This window comes from Buteo buteo, chromosome 6, assembly GCF_964188355.1.
Source record: "Buteo buteo chromosome 6, bButBut1.hap1.1, whole genome shotgun sequence".
In the NCBI taxonomy this organism is placed as follows: domain Eukaryota; kingdom Metazoa; phylum Chordata; class Aves; order Accipitriformes; family Accipitridae; genus Buteo; species Buteo buteo.
Genome location: NC_134176.1, coordinates 38,624,942 through 38,644,994, shown reverse-complemented (window position 1 = coordinate 38,644,994; position 20,053 = coordinate 38,624,942). Strand labels below are relative to the sequence as shown.

The following is a 20,053-nucleotide window of genomic DNA, read 5'->3' as shown; positions in this document are numbered from 1 at the left end:
CAAAGGTAACCTAAAGTTTGGTCTGATTAAAAAAAAAACTTCCTCTTCCTTGGTTTTGGCTCTAGCATAGTAACTGTGTGAACTAAGACCAGTAAACAAGTACAAAATACAAATTTCTCATGTTAGAGCAGAAAATGGGAAAAAGGTACTTAAAAGCAGATGGTAATAAACGTTTCTCCTTTATGAAAGGGACTTTGTGAAGGTGTTTTGGGGGAAGCGGAAGGTAAACAAGCTTTAACATCAAGGTTAATTCACTTTTGGGTTTTTTTTTTTGTTGGTTTTGGTTTTTTGTTGGTTTGTGGTTTTTTTTTAAACACTTAAACTTCTGTGGTCATCTCAGTGACTGAAGTTTTCACAGAATTGGAAAATGCAAGTAAATATTCCTTTTATATGTCTGGAGCCAGACTCAGCCTTCTGCTGATAGAAAAACATGGTCTGTAAACCACTTTAAGAGAAGGGACTTGGGCATCATCTCTTTTCCCCGTTACCCAGCTACAAGGCTGTTTCATTGGTTTTTTTGCCTGAAATAAGCTACTGGGTATAAAACTAGTGTGTAGTTCTTGAACTGCTGTTCCCCATATTCCTTTAGAGTTACCTTTTACTTGATTAACAATTCACGAAACAACAGATTTGTTGCTTAACTGAGCAGCTGACTGAATACACTGGAAGGAAAAAAAAATGCTGCACCATCTACCTGATGTGCAACTGGTTAGAAAGAAGAATCTGGAAAGCTGTCTCCAGCTAACCACTACCTTCAGAAATACAGTAAAGAGGGTTATGAGCATTTGGAAACATATAATGTGCTAGTAGACTGGCACTATAGTAATGTAGTCTGCTCTAGCAGGCCAGGTGAAAAATTACTCTCCAGTTTGCTGCTTGGCTCCTTTCCAGTGAAGGATGACAGCAGGACATTTAGGACTTTCTCCAGTTGGACCCATCCTTAGAGGTGTAAGACAGCACTCCTAAGACATATCAAGCATTTGCCCAAGTCCAGCTACTTTAAAAGTGTGGTTTGTCAGCAGCATTTTGCAAGTAAAGCCATAAACAAATTGCATGATTACAGAAAGTACATCAGAAAAGAATCTTGTCATCCCGTGCATGCTTTGCCTGTGGCAGATTGTCTGGTGCTGCTTACATAAAGGATAGGTACAAGTAGCAGCATTGGTCATGCCTGCTACAGTGTGGGAGTAAGAGATGAAGTAAATTATATTGGCTGTTTCAGCAGGAGAGTGGTACAGTATTGTAAAACGGGGATAAAGAGTGGAATCCAGAGACCTAGTATTTCCAAGTGTGGAAATACTTAATAAATTTTTTTTAAAGCAAGTCCATTAAGCGAGCCTAGCCTCAGTCCAATGATATGTATGAGCCCTCATCCATTTACCAGGAGTACAGAGCAACTGAGGTGCTTACCTGACTTCTGCTTGGCTTGTGGAGCCATGAACCATGCTGCATCTTTTCTAATCATGGAATAGACAAGTCTTCACGCAGTCTCTGGACTGACTGCTACTGATTTCAAGTTGAGACATGACCAGAATGGTACAACTCATTTCTTGGCATGGGTATTCACTAAGTAAGTGGTAAGGTGAGGTTTTGCGAGATGCCTGAGCTGATCTAACAGTTCACTGCTGTTGGAAGGCGTAATGCTACTTGATGCTATATAGAAAAGAGACACTGGGTGTTGTGGGGAAGAGGAGAACAGGACTGCCAATCAACAGCAGCAAGCAGAGTAGCTGGTCACTTAAAAAAAAATCTCATCTGAGGCTTTGAGAACAAGGTCAAGCATGGTAGATGCTGTTGCAGAAAACAGTAGATAAATTGTCATATATAGATATACATAAAGGACCAGTTTATCTACCACTGCGTGCTCCTGCCAGTCAGTAATGCACTGGGGCAGGGGGTAATCCCACTAGGATTAGAATTTGAGTTGTATTTTACACCACAATAACAACAGGATCATCCTCTTTCTTACAGGAATCTCACTCTGCAGCCTCCTTCAGTATGCAGAAGGGAGATGATTGTGAAAAGCAAAATTGAGTTTGTATTCCTGCTTTGAGGGTGAAATAAGCTAGGTAGTTAAAATACTTGTCTACAGTTTCTTCCATCATCATTTTCTTTTAAAATAGACTGAAATCATGACATCCATCACAATACATCATAAGCACAGCAGGAAAGTAGCATCCCCATCGTTACGTCAGTCTGTTCTTGTGCTTAACACCACTGTCACGTACAGTGGGGAAAAAGAGTAAGTAGTAGTCAAGACCACCTTGTTATCTTTGTTTATGACTAATATAAGTGCTTTAGAAAAACCTATTTACAGCAAGAGGAGACTTGACCACTCATAGTATTTTTTTAAGTTGGAAGAACCACCAGCTTTTTGACTTGCATTAGAAAGAGGTAAAAGAAAGTTGCAAAGTTGCTGGTTGTGCTCTCATTACCATATGGCAAGCAATGTGCCAGTTCGTGATGCACTGAAAACAAGGCTGCTTCTTGAGATGACTTACTCCCAAAGGGAGGAGGGGAGTGCTCCAGCTACTTTGCTTTAGAGCACATAAACAGTTATGTACATTTGCAATTCCCACTGAGTAACGGTCTGATTGTACTGAAACTCAGCTATGCTGGAAACTCAAACAATCCATCAGGAAAGCTAATAAACAGAAAAATCAAGGGTAGCTGGATTACAAGTACAAAGTAATTTCAAGCTCCTGTTTTTCAACTGCTATGAAACTGTTAAGTGTCTGCTACACCCTGGGGAGCATTAGGACAAATAAATTATAAATACTCTGTCTTTCTTACCATTATCATAGGTTGGGGCGGGGGGGGGGAGGCAGGTATTTGAGGAGCCAGGGAGCATAATTTAGCAATTCTCCAGCAGGAGAGGGGGTATAGCTGAGGCTAGTGACTGAGTCTGAGATTCTCAGCCTCACTGAGCATCTGAAACACTCGCCTCAGGTACCCGCTTTCCCTTGAAGTCTGGGAGTGTTGACTTCAGTATTTGTCTCAAGATAAAATGATAAATAACTTGTGCTAGCTATACATAAACTGCAAGAGTAAATCTGTTGAAATAGAAAATTATTTTAGAGCTCTGCCATATTAGTCAGTTCCCTCAGGTTTTCTACAGTGAGTGGCTTCTCTGCTATAATGTTACTTAGTATTCACTGAATATAACATACCATTCACTGAAATAGCAGGGGAATGGATTTGCCACTGAAATACACTGAACGGAGATGTTTGGTTTTGCATAGTACAAGGCAGCTCTCTATTCTGACCCATTAATAAATGCTTCATCCTCACTGTGCCTGAAAAGGATTATAGTTAAAGACAGCCCCATCTGGATTTGTTACAGGGAAACATCGGATTCTAGCAAGTAGTTTTCTCATGACTGTAATCTGAACTATGCCTGTATGAACAGTTTATCTGGATGAGGTTTGGGCACAGCTCCCATTTATAGTTTTTATTCCTACTTTTTGTGCTGAGTCTGCATATGACACGCAAGTAGAACTTGCATGCTGCATATCCCAGCTCAGTGCCATCCCTGGTGAAGCACTAGCAAGGGTTTTGTTACCAATTTTGTACACACCCTAGTAAATCTGCTGCTGCAACCCCTCCAGTGTTTCCGTGGTCCTTCCAACTAAGACTGGTACCGTCCACTGTCATCTTACCATCAGCTGTCAGTGACATACACACAGCTTCTGGAACTCTGTGGAGCTGCTGCGTGCCTTTAGTTTGTGTCACGGAAGTCAAGAAGACTTGGAGAAGAGAAAAATTGGTCTGTGTACTTAGAGGCTGTACTTCTGGACTCTACCACTGGCTAAATATGACACTTGTATGGCCCAGACCTCTAATGCACCAGTGCTTCCATCTAATGTACTTAATTCCTGCGCAGACAGCTTCTGCATCGCGCCATTGACTGTGCAGGAAACAGGCTCCCAAGTTTAAATTATCACCTCCTTAGTTACCTAGGGGATTGGATTTCACACACTCCCAACACAAACCGGTTACCCTGAGAGGCTGGGGAATATCCATCCTTGGAGATGTTCGAGACCTGACTGAACACAGCACTGGGGAACCTGATCTGGTGAGACCTGCTCTGAGCAGGGTTTGAGTAGATGACTTCTAGAGCTTTCTTCCAACATAAATTATCCATCATTCTATTGGAATCACTACTGGAACACCCCATATCATGAAAGTGGGAAACCCAAGCTTCGAGTCCCTACTCCAACCAATTTCATGCAGGCATTTGAGCTCGGTGTTCCCCAGGCCACCTAGGACAGTGCTGCAAATGGCAGGCTAGCAAGTACTCGTGAGTGGGTTTGCGTGACACAACAGGAGTATTCACTCGGCTACAGAAAGCGCAACTAATCCCCAGTGACAAAGGGTGCAGAACAGTCAGATTTGATCTTGTTCTGACAGTCTCTTTGTATGAATGAAGGTTCACACGGGACACCAAAAATAATACCTTGTCACAGAGGTTTAGTCCTCCTGAGAGGTCATCAGACCTGCCACCCAGATGCAACCCCCACCCCCCATACACTCGCACATCCCCCAAGCCTTTCCAGCCCTCAACAAATTAAAAAAAATAATCTGTATAAGAAACAAAAGGCATCAGAAATCTGTGATGTACTGATAGGGGAAGCTCAAGGACATTGCAAAATGCCAGGGGAAGGTAAGAAACAGGCCATGCATGACAATGGAGAGAAAAGCAATCACACCCCTGTCCCTGCCTCCACCCCAACACACCCTGCTAATCTCGTTGGGAGGCAAAGGCATCCTACTGCAGTATCCAGCCACGTACTTGCAGGGGGAAGCGGAAAGTCAGTGCTAGTAGGACTAGAAAGAAACCTTGCTCCACATTTCATTTTTAGCTACGCCTACTCTCAGGCTCTGAGCAGGAAGGAAATGGTGGAGCGGAGAAAAAGAAAGAAATCTCAATACATTAACTTGATCTCTGAGGGAATTCTTGGCTTGTACATCTACTCCAATGTAAAACTGGAATGTAGCAGAAGCACCCAGACATAACCAGAGTGTAGCAAGCAGAGTCAGCGTTCAACTCTTCTCTTTGAAGAGGTGCATTTCTCAAATCCAGAATTGTTTCTTCTCCATCCCCATCATCTCCAGAAGTTTAGCCAGTGCCAAACCAATGCAGCTTTCTTTGCCTGGCTTGTAATACTCTTCCAGAACACACTTGCCAGCTGATTAGTATCCTTCTAGATTCTGGGCCAAGTGAGTTTAATTGCAATGTCTATCCACTTTGTGATAGTAGTATCTTTTTACATTCTTTCTCCAATTACTTCTCCCCTCATCTCCCAGGAAAAGCAATCATTCCCCATCTCAATTTTGCTAAATTAGTAACTTGTGATTGGTAGTTTCTTCTTGTACAAGTTGTTTGTATCCTGCTCATCCTAGCAGTTTTCTGCAGCTTTTCCCGTCTGTCTTTGAACATAGTTATCGTTCTGGACACCTGCAGCTCTAAATGAAGTTTACCAGTCTTTCATACTGTGGTAATGATATCTCCTTAGTCTTAACCAAGAATGAATCATTTAATGCCTGTTAAAATGGCATGTGTTGTTTTTGTGTTTACAACAAGCTTAATTGTTCAGCCATCACTCAGGGCACCCTCTATCCCTTTCCTCTATCATCTCCAAGTAAAAGCACTCATTATTCATGCAAAATGAAATAACTTCAGCTAGAAAGCTTGAGGAAGAGACACATGAGAATAACCAAGCATTTGATCTTAATGAGGACACTCACCTTGGATATTCTGGAGAACTCAAAGCCTCTCTGAAATGAGCAGAGTGGAGGCTACATTAACCACAAAACCATGTTGCTCCGTCTCTTTGCAGAAAGGCACCCAAATACGGTCAGCCGTAGCCCCAGGAAGTATTTCCCTTCCAAAAATCCCAAAGGAAATAGGCACCTCTCTCCACCTTATAATTAGTGGACTAATCATCTTGTTAGCCTATTGCATAGCCTAGGCAGCTCTCTGCTCAGCACGCTGGCTTCTGTCTGTCTTACTCCCCAGCCCCTGTGCTCCCTAGGTATAGGAAGCTTAGGCATCTCACTTGGAGCCCCAGATTCCTCCTGCAGGGGAACGGCAGCCAGTAGAATTTTTATCAACCTCCTCCAGCCCCCCAAGACACCTCAAATGAAACATTTTAAGCTCCATAAATCTGACTCCTCGGTTTAAACTGTTTCTGTAGAAAATTCATGACTACCTCCAGGCATGCTGTCATTAGAAGTTAGACATCACTTAAATCTAGTTGCAGGGAGAATAGAGGTCCAGCCTCAAAGGTGTTTGACACGTAATTCAGACTGAAAAAACTACCTGTGTGACTTGCCCAAGCTCACTTTTGACTCCTGGAGTAATGTAAGAGTAAAATACAGGTCCCAGTCTAATACCAGCTGAGCAGCTTAATGCCAAGCACTTGGATCCCTTTCCCTCCCCACACATGCATTGACCTAACTGATATATCTTGCCCTACCTTCCATCAAAAACTGACACTCACCCTAATTATTACTCACTAGTAATAAGTAGTGCTAATTAGTTAATGCAGAAGATCCTCTGAGAATTGAAACACACCCCTCTTCCTATTTACCTTGATAAACCCTGTAAAGAGAAATCCATCAATGGCTGTTGAATGCAAGGATGCCATTCCTAGCTCAGCATGTCAAGACACCAGAAGTTACTGAAGGCCCTGAAAGTGTTTTGGGAGAGTAGCACTGTGCAATTGCCCTGTTCTTACATTTTCCCCTAGATTTTTGGTGTGGGTCATTGACAGAAACAGGCTAATGGACTAGGTGGCACTTTTATCTGATCAGATACACATAAACACTCTATGCTGGGTTTTTATGTTGGGTTTTTTTTTTTACTTTACTAATGTTTCCCACAGATGTTTTGCAGGGAAGATTAAAGTGTCTATGCAGACCCAAGGTAGATAAGGAGTTGCAATAGGTAGTGTCTTTCTCCATATATTTTCCACATATTTTCCTCATTGTTTACACAAGTTTGGTGTTTTGGGTATGGTGTGGTGAGAATGCAAGAACTAGAAATTATGTAACTCTAGCTGATATAGTTACTGTTAAGGAGCTGTTTACTCATGGGCTTCATGAAGACCCAGAAAATACTTGCCCCAAAATGCAAGTGGTACTACAAATTAGTTGAAGTATCATCTACTTCATGGCACTGAGTGGTTTTTAAAGTGACTTTTAACATGGCAGATGATAGCTCTTTTTGTAAACTTAAATGCAATTAATAATACCGATTTAGCCACATCCATGTTTCTTTGAAGTCTAATGCTTTAGCACTCTTGCAATTACTTCTCCAGATGAGTTCTAGGGGCCTTGGCAATTGCTTGCTGCTGCTGCTATTTTGATCCTATGCCCTAGGAGTATAAACTCGGTTATAGAAACTCCATCTGAGTCCATTTAATGAACTACATGAATCAGAGCCCTGCAATAAAGCCCAATTAGAAATGAGAGCACAGAGAATATTGATCCCCTTAAAACCTTTTACAGCTTTCAGGATCTGCTTGGTCACTCATCGCTACAGCAGGCACCGACCCTTTCCTGCCAGTTCCCTTTCATTAGCTTGCTGGGATTATGGTCAGATTAAGATGTGATTGAACAGATCAGCTGGTGGGGCCCCTGGGGTATGAGGGAGAGCCCCCAAATAACCCTTCTCACACATGCTCACAGTCCTCTGGGTGAGGTTTTATTACTATCTAATTCAGAGGAAATTTCTACAGCAGTGCTTGCTTTTCCTCTGAGCAACACCAAAAAAAACCCCTTTGAGATTTTGTAATCTGTTTTACTAACAGTGTCTGGAGGCTCTGAGTTCACAGAGGTCACAGATGATAGCATTACCATGCACAGCACACCCATGAAAGGGTCCCATGAACTCCACTAATTCAAGACCTTCAGCCTTGTTTGCAGTATATTACAGGATAAAGAACCCCTGTGGTAATGAAGCACACATTATTCAAATGAGACATTTGAATAAGAACTTTGAGAAGTGTGCATTAAGAGGGATGTAATGGCATCCCAGCGAAAATGTAGGGCTCAAAGTCAGATGATCTCAGACTCTTTTCCAGGCTGTACCCCAGATGATGTATGGTGTCCAGAAGCCCAGATCCAAAGGGGGTATGTGGGATTTGAATCGTTAGATCTCACACTGGCATCCAAAAAGCCTCCATTCAGCTGTCGTCCAAAGCTGGATTCACCTCAAACATAAATCTCAGTCTTCACAATTCAGGATCTGCTCCAACACCTACCCAGAAACGCTTTAGTCTCAGCTGTGTTCAGATCACCTCTGTGAGTAAGTGCTCAGGGAACTCATAAACAAGGTGTTCCTCCATTTCCCTGGATTTGGTAAACCTTCTCAGAGTACAGCCATTGCAAATAAATGCAAAAATAAAAGAACAGTCACTGCTTTCTCTATTTCACCAAGCCGTATGGGCTTGTCTGGGGCTGGCAGGAGGGATTAGAGGGCAAAACACTGAATGCCTTATGGTAAGGCTCTTTTGAAATCCTTGGTATGCAATATCTGAGGATGACCTGCACCAGAGGGAAAGTAATTACAGTTTTCTAGCAGCAGCTGGGGCATTTGCATGGCAGGAAGGTCCTGCATTCCAGGCACTGCTCCAAAGGCTGTTTATGAACTTGAAATTAAACAGTTACAGCATAAAAATGCAAAGTAACTCCTGAAGCAGCCTTGGGCTCCAGGCCTAGCTCCAGAGACAGAAAGCTCTTGAACCACTAAGCTAAAATCATACATCCTTTGCCCAAATTAAACTTTATTATCATGTGAGGCGTAAAGCAGAGCAGCTTTAGCAGGCAGAGCTAAGAACGGCTCTACCTTGAGCAACCTCAGTTTTCCAGAGGGTCTGTTCCTTCATTAATATATTGCATTGGTACAAAAGTGGGAGCTATATGAGGTGCAGCGAGCAGACCCCTCCTATGAATTTCCCCTAGCAGGAGGCTCCGCTTGTCATGGGAAATCCGCTCCAACAGCCCCGCGGGGTTCACGGTTCTGCGTGTGCTACAGATGTGCCTGGGCAAAGGGGCTTCGGCCGTGCTGGCAGCTGCTGGTGCTGCCAAGGGCTCTCGAATGCTGCAAGGAGCCACCAGTGAGTGACCCAGCTGTGTCCTGTTCTGACCTGGGAAAGAGGAGCTGCAAAGACAGGTTAAAGCCAGCTTTTCTACCACCCTGCCCCTCAGTGCTAAGCTCATCTCTGATTTGGGGACCCGGCTTAGGCTGGTGCTAGGTTGGTGCTGCTCACGGACACTGCTTATTTTTAGTGAGATCAAAATGAAGCTGGGAGGGGGGGAAAGGGAAGAGTTTCCCAGAAATCCAGACCCCTTCTCTCTCAGGACAAAGGATTTGTGCTCAAGAGGCTTCCCCAAGCTCCTCAGCATAGGCTTGGCGCTTGCAGACACCTGACAAACTCCTGCCAAAAAAGTTTACTCTAAACAGAGGTGATGTGTGACACGTTAAATATTGCTAATGAGCATCAGGTGTTTGCAGGGGAAAATGGCTCCTCGTCTTAGATATGGTAATTATTTTAAAGATCTATTTAGCATTTAGATTGCTTAGGGGGAAAAGAGCTTGGAGCAGTTGATTGCCTTGAAAAATGCTCCGGTATTAAGTGGGTCTCTTTGAACATTGCTTTCATCTACTCAGACAGAAAGCAGAGGTGACACTTCAGCTTGGGATAATTAGAGGGACTTTGACATCATTTGGTTGTCCTTGTCAACAGCATTATAATGCGTCGCCTCTAGTTAAAAAAACGCACACAACAAATCTTGCACAATACCATTTAAGAGAGTTAAAATACAAAAGATTAAACATGCTGCACTGAAGCCTTGAGAGGAGCCATGAAAGAACCAGCCGGAACATTCGCACTCCGTAATTTAACCCCAAGCAGGAGAGCCTTTGGTATGCTTTTAGACTTAGCTACATCTGTCGCATTTTTAATGCCCGTTTTCATCAACAGATGTTTATAGCTGCAGCATCATCAGCTCTCGCAGGCCCAGTGATTTAGACAAAATAAAACTCTTGGAGGTGAGGGCTCCCATGAAAATCCCAGCTATGGCAGGAGGTAAGAGCAATTGCTGAGCGAGGGACTGAACTCTCCCGTGGTGGCTGAGTATCTCAGCCCACAGTCAGGCTGCACTGTGCTAGCCTGTGAGGGTAAGCCTGGTCTAGAGGATGGTTTAAAACCAGTCAGGGCTGGCCAAAAGGCCAAAGCAGCCTGCAAGCCTAATACACCAGGCTGAGCAAATCCAGCAGTTCAGGATCAAGTCTCTGCTACGATTTGCTACTTCTGAAAAATCTGAGAAATTAGCTAGAAAAAATGACTTCTGCCTCAAAGAGGTCCCTCCATGCCTGAGTTGCTGAAACACCATTTACATACTTCCACCCTGCAGCATGTTCAGCAGCAGAGGCAGTCCAGATGATATTATAAAGCCCACATAGGCAAGCCTTCATCTACACAGCAGCTGTCACTAAGCTGATTTTAATGGTGAGAAGCATCAGTGTATTGAGCAGTACTGCAGATGAACAACCTGCAACAGGTAGGGTGTTTCAAAGGGGAAGAGAGATGATGCTGGACACCGAGGGTGGATCTGTACAGAGCATCCCCTGAGCATGCCAGTCCAGAAGGCAGACCTGCTTCAAGCATTAGCTGTATTTCTCTTCTTCCTTGTAGCCACTTCAAGATTTAAATGTTATATTACCAGTTACCCTGTGGCTGTTGCTGAAGAAAAACCAAGCAGAATAACCACCAAGCTCCGCGCTAGCCCTCAGTCTCACCCGCCTCGGGCCAGCTCTCTACTGCTGCTTCGGCCACAAAGCCAGTGACTGCTGACCACCAGCATTCTCCCTGCCACTCCCATTTCTTAAAGCCAAGAGTATTAAAATGCACAATCAGAAATTTAATCCAAGCAGGAACAATGATTTAGACTGAGTCTGCTTCCCAAATCTGACAAGCGTATGCACTAATGAGTGACACCCCCCAAAACCCTGCAAAGAGAAGGAAAAACGCAGCAGTGAGGAGAAAGCTCACCACCGATTTCTGCTAAGAAAAATGTTTCTCTATTCCACCTCCTCACCCATAAAGTCTGTTTTAAGACCAAAAAGGAGAAAAGCAGATGTAAGCAAAGATGATGGCAAAACACACAGAGACTAAATAATAGAGCGAGAATTTCACCCTTGTTTTCCTGCCTGGCTGGGCAGGCAGGGCAGGCCGTGTAGGTGCACACACCAGCTGCAGGATAGTCGCTGCCGTAGTCAGCACAGCCAGGGGATCAGCATGGGCAAACTGCCCCAGCATCGGCGCAGCGGCTCAGGCAGCTCCCTGCAGCCCACCCTGCGCTCCAGGCAGCACCGGCTGCGTTGCGACCACTCGCTGAGCCCGGTGCCAGAGGGAGGGCTTGCTTTTCTCACGCTGCGCTGCGAGCACAGCAAACTCCGAGATTGATCAAGCAGAGAAAAAAACTCAACAAAGAATTAAACAACTTGCAGGGGAAGATTGGTTAGGAAACACCAATAACAAAAATGGTTCCTCTTCGCCATGGAGAAAGTGCTTTTCTAAGGTGGCTGAATTAAAGTTCACTTCGTGCGGCAGCCCGATGGAAGTGTTCCCAGTTCGGAGAAGGGAAGGGAGTACTGGGAGCTGATGTGACTGGTCTGCAGTCACTGAGGATCACAGCTGACAGCAGAACACATCCTTTGTGCTCTGTCCCTTGGTAAGATGAGGCAAAACTCAGAATTAACTGTCCCCATTATGTGTTCTCCACTGAATTTCCAGCTGTAGCACTGGTGGCTCTTGTGTTTATTTTAAAAGCGAAGGAATCATTGGGATGAGGGGTGGAAAAGATCTAGTGCAGGCCTGGCCAGCCTTGGACTGTCTGATCCTCACCAAGATGCTGAGAAACAAGACTCAGGAGACATGTTTCAGGGCGAGCCAAGGAGAGAAGCAGGTGGATGCAACTGGGTCCAACATCTGGGCTGGGACATCAGCCTCAGCTCACCCCGGTGCCCCACTTTCTGCTGCAGCCTGAGATACAGACACCTTCATACCAGTGCAGCCCTGCTGTTGGCTGCGTAATGTCCCTCTGGTTGGAGCCAGGCTTGAAAGTCACAGCCTGAGCACCTTTCTTTCAAGGCCCACAGGCTGCCCGGCACAGGCCAAGCTGTCCCCTGAAAGAGAAGAGGGGCAGCTTGCAGAAGGGCTGGGGGCAGCAGGGATTGGAAACAGGTCTACATTGTCCTCAGAGCCTGACCCACAGTCATCTTGTCCTAGAAACATCCCCAGCCATCACAGGAAGACTCCTGCTCCTTTCACACCCCTTTCTTCTTTACCCTGTTGCTCTACTACTGATCGGGCTGAAAGGCACTCATCAGCCATCCCCCCATTTTTTCTGCTCTGGAAACTCTGGCCACATTTGAGTGCCCTCGTACCTATTTCAGCACTTCCCCTTCCACTGCTTTTCTGCTTGCCACAGCACTGGGAACAACGTTGCTTCTCTTTAGCAAGGGCAAAATGCAAACCATCACCTTCAAAATATACCAGCATTGACATGATTTCTGATTTGCTCCCATTATATGTTGGGAGGACTGGGAAACAAGGTGTTTTGGTGGGTAAAGAAATTCACACAAACACTGGTGAACTATAAAAAGAGGTCACCTCTTCAAATAAGCTGGTTTTTTTCTACTTTGTATGCAGCTGCCCCACTTCTTTGAAACCTTTGTGGTCACTCCCAAAATACAGCTATACTACAGGGCCAGTTCTGGTCACCCAGCTGCTGAAGGGAAGCCAATAGCAGACAGCAGCAAATCTACACCTTTAAACTAAAAACTAAATGACAAACAGGAGACCCCAGAGCAGCCCCATGGGGCAGTGACATGACATGCCAGGGTGCAAGGTGAAGAGGGATCTTGAGAGCTGGGGCAAACCCTGCGAGAGCTCACGACCACGCCAGGAACCAGCAGCCACCACGCTTACAGGAAGCTCAGGCTGCTGCGGAGAAGGCGATACTGAGGACCACCCACCAACTGAGGCTGAGATGGGGAGAAGGCAAAGCAGCGCTGGGCTCTGACCACAAAATTCAGGGCGAAGAGCCCTTGGGAAAAGAAAGTTGAGACAGATCGGGAGGTGCGGAGGGACCCAGGGGTGGCTTTTTGGGCCAGTGACCCCATTTGGTTCAGTTCATGCTCAGGAATTTGAGCATCCCCCTAAGCACTGGCCAGCTCATCACCCAGCACACTGCTACTGCTGTTACTGGCCAGCTCAGCCCCGCTGCAGGCAGTGGCAAGCAGCATTGCTGTACTAGTTTCCATGGAAATCAAAACCGGAGAAGCTGTTTTCCACCAAAATCACATTAAAACACAATTTTGTCCCAAGTGGATTATTTTGTTATCTTTTTTCTCATTCTTTTTTTTTTTTTTTTGCAACATGCAGTACAGATGAAGCTGGATTTATTTTAATGACTCAGATTTGTAAGGCACAAGTTTCATCAATATGTCAAGCAGAAGCCACTATTTCCCATCATTATTTCACTATAATCTGCTTTGCAAGTGCTAAAATGAACTATTTGAGTATTTTAATAAAAAACCACAACAAACCCCACAACAAATCCAAACAACACGTGATTTGTCCTTTGAGACAAAGCATTTACCAAATTTGACCCAACTGTGTGATCACTGTGGATGAGATACTTCTATGTTTTTAATCTCCTGTAAGGAAAAGACTCCCCTATAATTTTCCCTACACTTGGTTCTAGTCCCCTTTGATGCAACTGTTTCTACTCCAAACTCTTCTCTACCTCATTGATGTGCCAGATCACCGCATGTCTGACCCTATCCTCCTCGGAGGGGACCCCATCCTTCACTCATTTCTCCTTCCTCCCCAGACCCCCAATTTGGCTCTTCAGAAGATCAATATTTCATTTTCCTAGACAGGACTAATTAAAGTCTTCCCAGCCATCATTACAGCCTGAGAATCTCCTGGTTTCTAGGGCACTTTGACAGTCATCACTCAGGGCATGCATGGCAGGACGCCAGGCACACAGCCCAACCGATGTTCTGCTACAGAAGCAGCACCAAGAGAGAAAGCCTCAACTCTTCCTTTCTGTCAAGTTCCCACAGCACTCAAACACCAGATACGTTACCAGGCAGCATGGAGAAGCACTGGTTCCCCCCACACCAACTAACTTCCAGCACACCTTCACTCTCCTTCCCTAGTCAGGGGCTCTAGCACAGCTGCTTTCTGTAGAGGCAGACCTAGCTGATCCTAACTTGAAAAAGCTTCTGCGGGTAAACTAGCGGGCAGTTAAGCCCTGATTTTAAACTCAAAGCTTACAAATTGACATTGCTGGCTGGGCTTTTTTTTTCTTCTTTTTATAAGGTGCAATTAGGAAATCTTATCAGCCTACTTGGGGAGTCAGAGTATTTGAGGCTCAGCAATGCACATGCTAGGAGGCATCTGTGGGTGGTGATGCTGCCCTACCCTCAAGCTAGAGGCAGAAGAAAGACCTTTGGGAGGCTTAGTAAGGAATAGGCAGGCTGACAGCCTGAGGAAAAGATCAAGGAGGGAGTAACAGGAAGAATTAATTCCCCCCACTCCCAGCTATTTCTTTCAGCATGTAAAAGCCAGTCCATTAACTGCTCTTAACTTTTGCCAGAAAGGATACTTTCCTGCCTAGCCAGCTGAGGAGGGCTTCTTCAGTCGTTTTACAACTGATATGCCATTGTATCCTAGAAATCTCTGCCAGCTCCTGCAGTATCCCTCTAAAAGCAACCCAGGAACCCATGCAAAGAACTGGGGTATGTATGTCTGGGGGGACAAACCCAGTGAGAGACAGAGGCAGGGACCAGGCAAGAAAGGATGGAGGCTCTTTTCCGATGGGAAGTGAAGGGGGAATAAGAACAGGCTGAAACACTTGTTTCAAAGTGGGTTTTATTCCAGGCATTAAACAGATTCTGGCACATGCTTTCTTCAAGAAAAGGGAAAACAAATCTGGGCTCCACATAAATTACATCTGGCAAAGTGCAACTTACAAGTGAGTGGGGAAAATAAACCTTTTGAAATTGATTTCTGTACAACAGTAGTTTCAGCTCCTCTCAAATAAACCCCCACTGGTTCACAGCACACAAAATTACATTGGATGATCTGATACAGTAATAGCTTTCTTAAAAGGTATTACCAATGCAAATGCTCTGTCTTGACAGTCTAAGGGGCTGTTTAAAGTAAACAGGAAAACAAGGGTGAGCAGCTGCTTGTTCTGACTGTTAAAGAAACACATCACTAGGCCAAATTTGAGGGCTCAATCGGTGTGCTTTCAAAAACCCCACCGGAGTCCTGTTCCAAAACACGGCACCATGTGGACCTTGGGGAAAAAAGCACAGACAACATCGCTCCTCCTTCCCTTCAGTGCAAGGGAGATGGAATGTATGCTAATAATGAGTTTGGACAAGACTTTGTTTATTGTGAGGAGAAGTTTAGTTTGCCCACACTTGAAAGCAGCCTTTTGTAATGCACCTCCTTTTCAGCAACTGGTAAAATGCACTGGAAACCAATGGCTTCCAGAAGGTGATGTGGGGGGAGGTCTGCACTGGGCCTACAGGAAGGTCCTGTGAGCAGTGCTTTAGCTGACAGCCGAGTAAGCAGTGGGGAGGTGACCTCAGGAGAACATGTCCAAAACCAGGCAGGGTTAGGGCTCTGGTAGCCCCTAACTCTAGGGGCAATTAAAGTTATAGACATCTAGCATAGGCCCACCTTTTCCCTTTTCTCCCCCAGGCCGGGACACCTGCAGAAGGAGAGTGCCCAATCTCCAGCTGCCCCAGCTCACAGCCCCAAATGGATGCCAGTTCACACTCTGCCAGGTGGTGAGCAGTAGGAGGAGAGGCACAAATCAACACAGCTAGTCAAGGTACCTCTGCTGCGGGAGCAGTCAGTAACCTCCAACGCTGGAGCCGAGCAGAAAGTCAAGGGCAGCAGCCAGCGTCCTGGCAAAAGCCCTTTGAATCAGGGCTGGCCCAGAGCTTGGAGACTGTATACAAGCAGAGCTTCTGCGGTCTGCAGCAGTCAGGAGAATTGTTTGTAGAGGAGCTGGGTCCTAGTCCCAGTACGGTTATGAAGAAGGAACTGCAAGAAAGCTGCACAGACACAGTGGGAGCAAGGAGGAAGGAAGCAGTACCTGGTGGAGGAGTGAACGTGCTGTTAGCTGCAACCCTTAAGCTGCTGGAGAGTGAAATGGGGGAAGCTCACATGGTCCACTTAGGATGCATTTTGATGAAAATGCATTATCCTTTAGCACTTCACTGTATACAGAGTCTATGAACAGTACCTGCTCAATGGCCTTTTGTCTGTCTTTGCATCAACTTGTTTCAAGCCAGGTATGTGAGAACTTGATTGTTCCTGTCTCCTAATGCCTAATGATGCTGTTCTGGAAGTAGCATCTCCTGAACGTTCTTGTTTAAAAAAGCAATTGTTAGTATGATGGCATCTCTCTGCCCCCACCATGAGTCTATCTGCCCTGCCTTCTTTCTGTTCCTAGGCTATTTTCTTTCCTTCTCTGCTCTTTCCTGGCCTCACTGGTTCAGGCCCAAAGCATGTCTATATAGGGGAAGAGAAGTATCTACAGAGTCAGTGTTCCCATTCCCACACAGAAGAGCGGCTGCACCATGCTGTAGCTTGGGACCAAAGGGAACTGCCTCCTGAGTTTTCACAGTGCGGGCAGGTCATTCATCTGGTTAATCAGTGTCGAGATGGTAAGCTGATGTCAAAGTGAAGGGGGAAATGGGAAAAGAGCTCCTGCTACGTGATTGGTTTAACGTTTTAAATAAAAGAATCGAGAAGAGAAAATCATTCAGTTCTCACACAAGGACTTCAGAGCACATGCAACATATGAAGAACAGTACCTGTTCTTTTGTCAACTGTTTGGGCTAATACCAAGCTAGGAGAAAGAATTGAAAAGGGATACAAATGTAATGAAAAGCAGCCAGCTGTTCAGAATCCAAATGACCATCCTGTTTCTTCTATACCAGATCAGAAAGGATCCAGACAAGCAATTGCCTACTGAAGGTGGCCCCACCATCTGGTTCCCCTGCCAGGCTCTTGGAGAGCAGGGTTGGTTTACAAAACCTAGCTCCAAGAGGAAAATTTAACAGATCTAGTAGGAAAAGGCAAGGTTGTGGGGATTTTTTTTTTTTTTTTATTATTTGAATAGGTAAGCTTCCCCTGGCAGGTCTGAAAACCCACAGTCAGCTACAGCTGACTGGTAACTGAGAGCAGGACTGGGATGCTAGCTAGAGACACCAGTTATCTTTGGTATTTCCATAACACAAAGGAGATCTCTCTCAGGGCAGGCCTGTACTGTGGCAGCATTTGCGCAGGGGACAGTTTCAGCTTCACCAGCTAACCTCTCCAAGGTGCCCACTGGGAGGAGAGCTGGGCGTCACAAGTGGAGCAGCCCCAAGCCTTTTTGCCTCCCCTTTCTAAGAGAGAGGGGGGAAAGCAACTAGACAGAGGGATTAGGTGGCTTGTCATGCCAGGCTGTGTTCACAAGGGCCATGCAGAGCCAGAGAGCCAGCCAGAGGGCTGTGCTCCTGCCCCGCAGCAGCGGGAAGCCTGCGATGACCATGGGGCTGTCCCCTTCTACCTCTTGCGGTGGGGAACTGGGTGGGCTCCTGCCACAGGCCTGAGCCAAGTGCGATGGCACTGTCAGAGCACAGCTCTGTGCATCACCTCTGGCGTGGGGTGCAGTGGGCAGTGTCTGGTAGCACCAGGAAGAGCAGCCAGAGAAGGGTCCCAGCTTCCCTGGCATCCCAAAGTGTCGGCACCCATCTCTGACCAGCTCCACAGGAGTGTGGTACCCTGAACCCAGGTCCAGCCAGGCTGTCTGTAGGCTTGGATCACTCATGGAGGCAGGGCTGGCCTTCCACCCGTAAAAAACTGGAAGCAAGGATTCAACAGAGAGTAGTCTGCAAAACAATCCCTGGTTATGCTGTTAAAACAGATTGTCCCTTTTCTAGCTGTCTCGTCAGCATCGTGCCAGCCTCAGCCCATTTGGCTGTAGGGCAGCTACTGCGGGCAGAGGAAGAAACAGGCCCACCACAAAGAGTTACAAACCTGCCCCCAGGGTCTGCTAGTTCCTTCCCAGCCCCTCCACTCATCATGATGACTCTTCTGGCCAGTCCTCACTGAGGGACACACATGCATAAATGATGCACGATGTTAGAACGAAAAGCCAGGGAAGCCAAAGAGCTACCAATGTTTGTACAAGCATTGTCTAAGCTGTTGGACTGAAGGTCATGGACTCTGGATGCAGAGAAAGGAACGGATGGGGAGAGCTGCAAGGCAGTTCTGGTCACTCCGAGTATTGGGCTGGGTCCTCCCTCTCTCTGGTTGCAGATATGCACGGACATCAGCTACAAAGGAGAACTTAACAGATGGGAAGGTTTCAACAACTCTCCTCATCCCTCTCTCACCCCCAGTTTCTCTGAAAAGCTCAAAAACAGCAAGTGCTCAGCTGAAATGGTGGCTTGCTGATGGGCACAATGAAAACATTTAGGGTCAGACATACAAAACCATTCCTCCTTTCCCGGTCCCCCTCTGTTCCCAAAGTCTCATGCACAAAGAAACAAGGAGATCTCTGTGCTACCATCACGTTGCTTGTAGCAGCTCCCACTGTTGGCCAGGTACACCTGCTTGGCAAGGGTTGGTGACCACTCTCCCATTCTGGTTTTCCAGGCAGAGACCACTGACAAAGTGTTGAATGAAGCTGCCTTTCATCTTCCACTTCTGTGAGAAGACAGAGAAGAAACATGCTGTTACTTCCATTTCATCGTGGAACTGTGCCTCCAAGCTGAAGGAGAAAGGTTGAGCATAAACCTCAAGTAAGCCCCAGCTACTGGGGAGACTGAAAATCTGGGTATGGGCAGCATCTCCAAAGCACTGGTTTCCTGTATTAACAATACCTGGAGTGTGGGTTTAGCTGAATTATAGGGCTAGATATTCAGAAGCATCTAGAAGGCAAACAACACAAAAATCAGCAAGTAGTGGCATTTTCAAAAGCATATTATATTCACAATTTCCCTACCATTCTTTGTTCTACATCTGTAGGCACCCAGATACCTGTCAAAACCTGAAATCCCTCTCTGGTTTCTTTCCAATCCATAGAAAGGAAAGCATTGAAAGCTCTCCCAGCACGGAAAGCAGTCCATCCACAGAAAGCAAAAGTCACACTTCTTGCTGCTTGACTAGATCGTATCTATCTCTCTTCCATGTCCCCTCATCTCTCCTCTCATCAAATTCAAGATTTTTATCAGCACTACATTGAAAGCTCTTCATAGCTCTGCACCCTTGTCAGCTGGCTCTTCTTCATAATCTTATCTGCCCTGCCAACATTTCAGTTTATACGTGTCCATTTGACAGCTTCTCAGTACATGCTGCTCTGCTTTCTGCAGTGCTGTCCTCTGGGTCTGCTCCCCTCAGAGCATATCCACAAGGTCCCACATGCAACCCTTTCCTGAAGGTCCACTTTGGTTGTGCTGCTTTCCAGGAAACAAAACATAGGTCCTAACCCTGAACTGCAAATTCTGCTGGGAAAGGGCTGTACCTTCTATCCCCACTGGAGAGAACTGGGACCATTGTGTCTGACAGTGAAGAGAAAAAAAGTAGAAATGAGTTTGTGGGCTTGGGATCTCCCAGGTGAGGCTGTGCCATTTCCCTGCAGTGGGGCACAGCTGAGGTCAGCAGGTTATTGGATTGAGTGCTCCAGGCACTTTCCCATCACTCTTTGCAGTCACACAGATGACCCAGTTAGAATTAGGGTCTGGGTGCTCAGTCAGTAAACAGGTTAGGAATATTATGAGGATGTTCTGGCTAACCCACGAGACTAATGAAGAAAAAGAAATGATATGCAAAAGGAATAAAAAAAATTCCTGCAATATCCAGACAATGTCAAAACCTACCAACATTTTTATTTTTGGGTAACACAGCAAACAGATTGCCACATGCTGTGTGGTTTAAGACATCCAGTTATCTTCACATAT

At 45.7% G+C, this 20,053-nt stretch overlaps 1 protein-coding gene across 1 annotated transcript in view; it reads right to left on the bottom strand.

Moving 5' to 3' along the window:
* Positions 1-14,870: 14,870 nt before the first annotated feature.
* Positions 14,871-20,053, bottom strand: part of GALNT16 (polypeptide N-acetylgalactosaminyltransferase 16) — an 81,222-nt gene continuing 76,039 nt past the window's right edge. The window contains exon 15 of the mRNA XM_075030508.1: positions 14,871-18,800. Within this exon, the coding sequence (XP_074886609.1) occupies positions 18,663-18,800 (138 nt within the window). The 3' untranslated portion in view covers positions 14,871-18,662. The remainder of the gene's footprint in view (positions 18,801-20,053) is intronic.